Below are 7,616 nucleotides of genomic sequence, written 5' to 3' on the forward strand. Positions count from 1 at the left end.
ATATATATGAGTAAGAAATAACATCACTCTTTTGGCTTTTATTGATATATAATTTTGGGACTTCATCGATATTAACTTTATTAAAAGCTATTTCTTTATAATTTTTTGAGGTTTTTTGTAATTCATAGTCAGCTAAGAATGGTGATATCACTATTATTTTAACATATAAGAGGTGGGATTGCCTCACCCTTAACTTGAGGTTACTCATTGTGCTCATGTGTTCTTGAAGAAAAATAAATAAATAAAATCGTACTTTAACTTTTAAAATTTTCAGGTATTTCCAAATGCAGTGCGCTGTAAGATTCCAAAAGTCAAAACCACGAGATTTGACGTAGTATACAAGCCGCCTGGTGGGTGATTCAATACTTATCATATTTGTTTTTATTATTATTATTATTATTTGTTTGGAATTTCCATGGTTCTAATTGGCTCTTTCTAACAACTTGCCCCACAAGCCACATATCTCTGTTTGAAGAATCTCGCCAACCACCGCTACTCACCGACCATAAAGACGACCCCTATCTAATTAAACTAATGAACCCTACAACTTGGTAATATATAAATATATGTGTATATATATATATAATGATAAATTGATTCGTTGATCCGTCAAACAAGCATCGCTTTGAGCAGAGCAAGAGCATGGCGAAAACTCCCGATTATTCCGACCCACTTAGATGGGGGGAGGCAGCAGAGTCGCTCAAGGGAAGCCACTTGGAGGAAGTAAGAGCCATGGCGACTGACTACTGGAGGGCCGTCGTCCATTTGGGCGGCGCGAGGCTGTCGCTTTCCCAGGTGGCCGCGGCGGCTAATCGGGGCTCCGACGTGAAGGTGGTTTTATCGGAGTTAGCAAGGGCCGGCGTGAAGGCGAGCAGTGATTGGATAGTGAAAAGTGTTAAGAATGGGACTCCCATTTACGGTGTCACCACTGGCTTTGGCGCTGCTTCTCATAAGCAAACTGAACAAGTCGCTGCTCTTCAAAAGGAGCTTGTAAGGTCAGGCTCTTCCCCCTCTTCAAAATGAAAACATATTATGCATGTGTGTGCTTTTTTTCATTTCAATTTCTAATTAAAATTTAAAAATGAAATAAAAATGATACATAAATTTGAAATTCTTATTTGGTTACCTAAATAATGAAAATTCTCATTTGGTCACACATGACTAAATTAGAATTTTGAAATTTGCTGAAAAGGCCAAATTGCCTAGCCAGTTGCCAGAGCTTTGGTGCTGGTGGCCACTGCCAAGATCAGGTTGGCTGCCAGTCGCCTAAGCTTCTTCGATCGGCCAAGGACTGATCACTAGAGCTCTAGTGACTGACAACTATTTTTTTTTGTTGAGATTTTACAACTCCAGTAATATAGTTAACAAGTTCTTTAACACTATTAACAAGTTCAATATAATAGTTAATAACAAGTTTTTCAGAAAATTTAAAAATTGACATTTTTACAACTTTAATAATACGATTAGCAAGTTTCTTAAAGTTATTAATAAGTTCAGTATAGTACTACCTCCGATTTTATTTATAAAACATTGTTTATAGACTATAAATGAGGTTTTATAAATAAAAGCGGGGTTAGTAATTAACAAGTTTTTTAGAAAATTCAAAAAGCTAAATTTTTACAACATCAGTAATATAGTTAAAAAGTCATGTAATGATATTAATAACTTTCATAGCGCTACTAACAACTATAATAACAAGTTATGTAATGATATTGACAACTCTTATTATCATTGTGATTGCCTAATCAATGAAAATTTTTGTTGCACAATCTTTTTAGGGAGCTAATATTAAAAAAAATCAACCTTCATAGGAAATTTTGTTAATGACACTATAAGAGTTGTTGCTATCGTTACATGGTTTGTTAACCATGTTATTGAAGTTATAAAAAATATCACTTTTTAAATTTTCTGAAAAATCTGTTATTAACTACTAATTTCATAAAAAACCTGTTCTTAACTACTATACTAACCTGTTAATAGTGTTAAAGAAATTATCAACCACATTATTGAACTTATAAAAATACCAATTTTTGAATTTTCTAAAAAGTCTGTTCTTAACTACTATATTAAATTTGTTAATAGCATTAAAAAAAACTTATTAACTGCGTTACTAGAGTTGTAAAAATTTCAAAAAAATAGTTGCCGGTGATCGCAGTTCCAGTGACCGGTCACCGGTTAGCCACTGGAGCTCAGGCGACTGACAGCCTTGCCTGAACTCCTAGTAGGGGTTACTAGCACCGGAGCTCTGGCGTTCGGCCATCTGGTAAGGGTGGTTGATGATTTAAAAAAAAAAAGAATTAAGAGCAATTTGGTTTTTTATAGCAAATTCAAAATCTCAATTTGATCATGTGTGACTAAATAAGAATTTTCATTATTTAGATAACTATTTTCAAATTTAAATATCATTTTTGTGTCATTTTCGTAATAAATTAGATGAATTTATCTTTCACAAGGCGCATTTCCCACACATCACGTATCATTTGTTGATAGATTTTATTTTCTATATTAACATTTTTGATATTTTAAAAAGAAATATTAATTTCGATCAATATTGTTGACCTGCACCATAATGTTTCCTTAGTTTGCAAGTGTTTGTAAAAATTTCGAAAGCACACAAAAATGCCAGAGGTATTTATTTTAACAAAGGCTTATTACTTTTTAATGATAGACCCTACCTCCGTTTATAGTCTAAAAATTAACAGGATTTTGCTCAATTAAAAAATGAGTTTGGGCGTTGGCAAAAACAAAAAAAACAAAAAAGCCCGGGGGGCGGGGTTTGGGCGCTCATCTGAAGTGATGGTAATCCAAACTTATCAAATCTATGACCATACAAATCTGATTTGGATAATTTAGATTTAATTTTTTAGTTTTCTTAAAAAATAATTATTTTAATAGGTATGAAATATAAAATAACAATAACTTTTGAACTATTTTTTTTCAAAAATTTATTTTTATTTAGAAAAAATTAATTAAAAATTTTAAATATGGACATTCCACATGACGAACTCCCCCCCCTTTTTTTTGAGCAAAACATGAGGAACTCTTTATTCCAACGATATTATAATACTATGTACATATTTAGGAATACTTTATTAGCTTAACTGTTTTAAAAACGATTCAGACTAATTTTTCCCATATCAAACAGCATTATACGCTTTCATTTTGTGCAGTAGATGGAAAGTTTGAATAATTTTTCTCTTAACAAATATAACTTCAAATTTTTTTAACAAAAATAAAAAAAATTCTTAAATTTTCGTCAGACTGGAATATATTGAGGGGTAGTTATAGTTTCATCCAAACTCATGGAGAAGTTTGTGTATGGCTAAAAAAACAAACTCATCGTTTAAAGAATTTACATAGCTTCTTTTTTAAACAAAGGACAGTATAAGTAGTTTTCACAAAAGTCATAATTCATAATAATCTGTATAAATTTTAAATTAAGAAAAAACCAACAGAGATATACTAGTAATTTATTAATTAAATAACATCAACAAAATATTTATATTGAAAAAAATAGAATATTATTGCAGAAAACATCTTTTATGGCGGTTAAAAAGGTTTTCTCATAACGGTTTTAGAGGCGTAGTGATTATTGTCAATGTCAAAAATTGAAGATTAACAACCACTATAAAAATTTGCTTTCCGCTTGCTTTTAGAAAATAACTGTCACGAAAATGCCTCAATAAATGGTGTTTATTTAATCAACCATCATGAAAAGAAATTTCCATGGTGATCAATAAAATAACTGCCATGAAAAATTTAAATTTTTTTATATAAATTTGTTTTAATTTGTATCTGAAATACCAAATCAATTCCACCCAGCAAAATAAACTAAAATAATAGAAAACTAATTCAAAACTAAAACACAACTTTCACTAGACTAAAATTCAATGAATTTAGTGCTAAAACTGAAATTTAACATTAAAATAAATAAAGTTTCCAATCCTAATTTAACTAAACCTAATAATCAATAACTTAACTAATCCATAGTTCAACTAAACCTAATAAACAATGAACTAAAAAAACTTATATTTAACTATTTACCAAAATTTTGAATTTCAGCTACACTAAATGTTTATCAACACATATTCTTAAGCAATGTTTTTAACAAACCATCCCTCATTGGATTTATTTTTTCGGGTTTATATTTCACCTATCTCAAAATGCTTGTTAATTAAAAAGAACAAAGTTATTAGTCAATTAGATCAAAAATATAAAAACTTATGTGCAACTTAAAATTAGTGTTTCTATCATAATATTAACATCCAAATTTCAGTAAGCTGGTTAAATAAGTGAATTGGTGAATCAATCCCCTAATTAGTGCAGTTAAGAGGATTAAAAGGGTCAACCAAGCTATTTATAAATTTTTTGTTCAAAGCTAAGCCAAGCCTAAAACAACATCATTTTAAGTTTAAAAAATAATAATCCATCAAATTGTAATTTAATGATTTTGTCTTGTTAAATTATGTGTAATTTATATATGAATGTATATTCCATTTACTTGGAAATTAATACATATTTATTTCAACATTACACTTTTCAAGGTTAGATATGGATATGTTTATATATTTTAATTAATTTATATTATTTTAATAATAAGTGAGTCGATTCAAATTACAATATTAACTCTTAGACCACTGTGCTTCAATGGGTTTAATTAGTGGTCCATTTGATTACCTTGATTTAAATGCACATACAATGCCTACCCTCTGATGGGAAAAAAAATAACGATTATTGTGCCGCTAGATTCTTAAACTGTGCGATATTCGACAAGGGAAAAGGGACAGGGCACACTCTACCTGTGCCGGCAAGCAGAGCAGCAATGGTTGTGAGAGTGAACACTCTGCTTCAAGGCTTCTCAGGCATTCGATTTGAGATGTTAGAAGCGATCACCAAACTGCTCAACCACAACATCACTCCTTGCTTGCCTCTCCGTGGCACCATCACTGCTTCCGGCGATCTCATCCCTCTTTCCTACATTCTTGCTTTGCTTGTTGGTCGCCCAAATTCACAAGCCATTGGGCCTTCCGGAGAGTTCCTTACCCCCAACCAAGCTTTCCTTCAAGCTGGCATCAATAATACAGGTACAACATATATATGCTGCATATGCATTCAGCACTCAAAGGTGGGTTCCATGAGTGTCAATTGATAAAGCATGGTATCAAAACTCAGCTTGATCGGCCGATTAGATTAGTGAACCAACTGATCAGTCCAGTCAAAAATTTTAAAAGGATCAATCATGTTAAATTTCATATTTTTCCGTAATTGTTGAGCTTGAAATAAAGTCGTTTTGAGTTGAAAAATAAAAGAAAAGTAGTTTGTTAGATTTATGCTTTACTAACCTTGTTTTATTGGTTATGTGTAAATATTATATTTATTTGTGGATTAATGCGTTTTGTTTTAAATATTACTTTTTCATTAGTGTTATATCTATATATATGAATATTTTTGTATATTGTACTTCAATTATATTATTTTTGTCATAATTATGTTGTCTCCGGTTCAACTACAATTAGACCACTAATTCATGTTTCAACCAATTCAATAACTTATCTAATTCTTTAAGAGAGCGCGCGCGCGCACACAAATGTCTTGAATCCAAAAATGAAGTACATGCCCATTGATTCTTTGTTTTGTTTTTTCGGTTTACAAACAATTAATTACATTACTACTAACACAAGTATCGATGCCAATAAATCATCAGGTGATGAGAGAGATATAGACAATGGTGGGTCCCACATGGATAGCGTGAAGTTCTTTGAATTGCAGCCAAAGGAAGGCCTTGCTCTTGTGAATGGCACAGCTGTTGGATCTGGATTGGCTTCCGTAGTGCTTTTTGAAGCAAATATTTTAGCATTATTGTCAGAAGTCACATCCGCCATTTTTGCTGAAGTGATGCATGGGAAGCCAGAATTCACTCATCATCTGATTCACAATCTTAAACACCATCCTGGTCAGATTGAAGCTGCTGCAATTATGGAACACATTTTAGATGGTAGCTCTTATGTGAAGCAATCTCTGAAATCCCAAAAGCCTAAGAAAGAACGATATGCTCTTATAACCTCTCCTCAATGGCTAGGACCACAGATTGAAGTCATCAGATACAGCACCAAGTCCATTGAAAGGGAGATAAACTCTGTGAACGACAATCCTTTGATCGACATTTCAAGTAACAAGGCTTTCCATGGTGGTAATTTCCAAGGCACACCCATTGGAGTTTCAATGGACAACACGCGTTTAGCTGTTGCTTCCATAGGCAAACTTGTGTTTGCACAGTTCACTGAGCTGGTAAACGACATGTACAACAACGGGTTGCCATCAAATCTCTCTGCTTCTAGAAACCCAAGCTTAGATTATGGTTTTAAGGCATGTGAAGTTGCAATGGCGTCTTATTGTTCTGAACTTCAATTTTTGGCAAATCCAGTGACGAGTCACGTTCAAAGTGCAGAACATCACAACCAAGATGTGAACTCTCTGGGTTTGATTTCTGCGAGAAAAACTAGTGAGGCTATTGAGATCTTGAAGCTCATGTGCTCAACTTATTTGGCAGCACTATGTCAAGCCATTGACCTGAGGCACTTGGAAGAAATCTTCATTATCACTGTGAAAAACACTATAAGCCAAGTTACAAATAAGATAGTTCCTTCTACAGAGGACCCATGTGATCGACTTTGCGAAGAAGATTTACTCAAAGTGGTTGATAATGAATATGTGTTTTCATACATTGATGATCCCTTCAATGTTGCATACCCACTGATGCCGAAACTGAAACAAGTTCTTTATGAGAAAGCACATAAGAACGTTGTGAAAGGGAAGATGAATAATGTGAACAGTGCTTCAGTTTTTGAGAAGATTGATGAGTTTGAAGATGAACTTAAGCGTGTTTTGCCAAAGGAAGTTGAAAGGGCAAGGGTGGGTTATGAGAATGGTGAGCCAGCAATTCCAAATAGAATTAAGGAGTGCAGGTCATACCCGTTATATAAGTTTGTAAGGGAAGAGTTAAAGACTGGCTTGCTTACAGGAGAAAAGATCAAGTCACCAGATGAGGACTTAGATAAAGTGTTTAAAGCAATCTCTGAAGCAAGGATTGTTGACCCACTTTTGGAGTGCCTTGCTGATTGGAATGGTGTTCCAATTTCAACCTAACAATGTTTACTTTTAGTTTATATTTGTGGTTTGCAAGAAGTCAATAGCCACTCGGTGATATATTTTCCAAAGTTTTTTTTTTTAACTTTTTTGAATAATTAATAAAGGATACTGTGGTTATTCTAAAAAGTATTATTTGCAATCATGTAGAAATAAAAGGCTACATTTCTCATCAGCATACCCGTGTATCATCATGTCCTTTGCATTCTTTGCATCTGATTCAAGAATGACTTTCTTGAATCCAAGCTCCCAAAAATTAGCAATCCAAACCCCGTCATGATATCTAATAACCCCACCAAATCCAGCTCTACTGTGAGAATGAGTAACCGCACCATCTACATTAATTTTGACCCATCCATGTGGGGGAGGGAGCCAAATAGAATCAGTTATTCAGGGAGAGCTTAGATCAGTCACAACATCCTGCACATTCGCATAACGCATCCAGCCATGCCTTATAGTGAAGGTTGGGT

General features: G+C 33.2%; 1 protein-coding gene across 2 annotated transcripts; it reads left to right on the top strand.

Annotated features, from left to right (window-relative positions):
* The first annotated feature begins 559 nt into the window (after positions 1-559).
* Positions 560-7,294, top strand: LOC114713514 (phenylalanine ammonia-lyase class 3-like). 2 transcript variants are annotated; one of them, XM_028898187.1, is made up of 3 exons: positions 560-995; positions 4,747-5,084; positions 5,681-7,294. In XM_028898187.1, exons 1-3 carry the CDS (start codon positions 643-645, stop codon positions 7,144-7,146), a joined length of 2,157 nt encoding a protein of 718 aa, XP_028754020.1. In that variant the 5' UTR covers positions 560-642; the 3' UTR covers positions 7,147-7,294. The 2 variants fall into 2 exon arrangements, with proteins under 2 accessions (XP_028754020.1, XP_028754027.1); XM_028898194.1 differs by having other exon boundaries at positions 561-995; positions 5,705-7,294.
* The last annotated feature ends 322 nt before the right edge of the window (positions 7,295-7,616 follow it).

Source organism: Neltuma alba, unplaced genomic scaffold, assembly GCF_004799145.2.
Source record: "Neltuma alba isolate B1F8T4 unplaced genomic scaffold, ASM479914v2 tig00001888_pilon, whole genome shotgun sequence".
Taxonomy (NCBI): domain Eukaryota; kingdom Viridiplantae; phylum Streptophyta; class Magnoliopsida; order Fabales; family Fabaceae; genus Neltuma; species Neltuma alba.

Coding starts and splice junctions, on each gene's coding strand:
- LOC114713514 (XM_028898187.1), top strand. CDS start 643: ATGGCGAAAACTCCCGATTATTCCGACCCACTTAGATGGGGGGAGGCA. Junction 996..4,746: donor CTTCAAAAGGAGCTTGTAAG/GTCAGGCTCTTC, acceptor TTGTGCCGCTAG/ATTCTTAAACTGTGCGATAT. Junction 5,085..5,680: donor AGCTGGCATCAATAATACAG/GTACAACATATA, acceptor CTACTAACACAA/GTATCGATGCCAATAAATCA.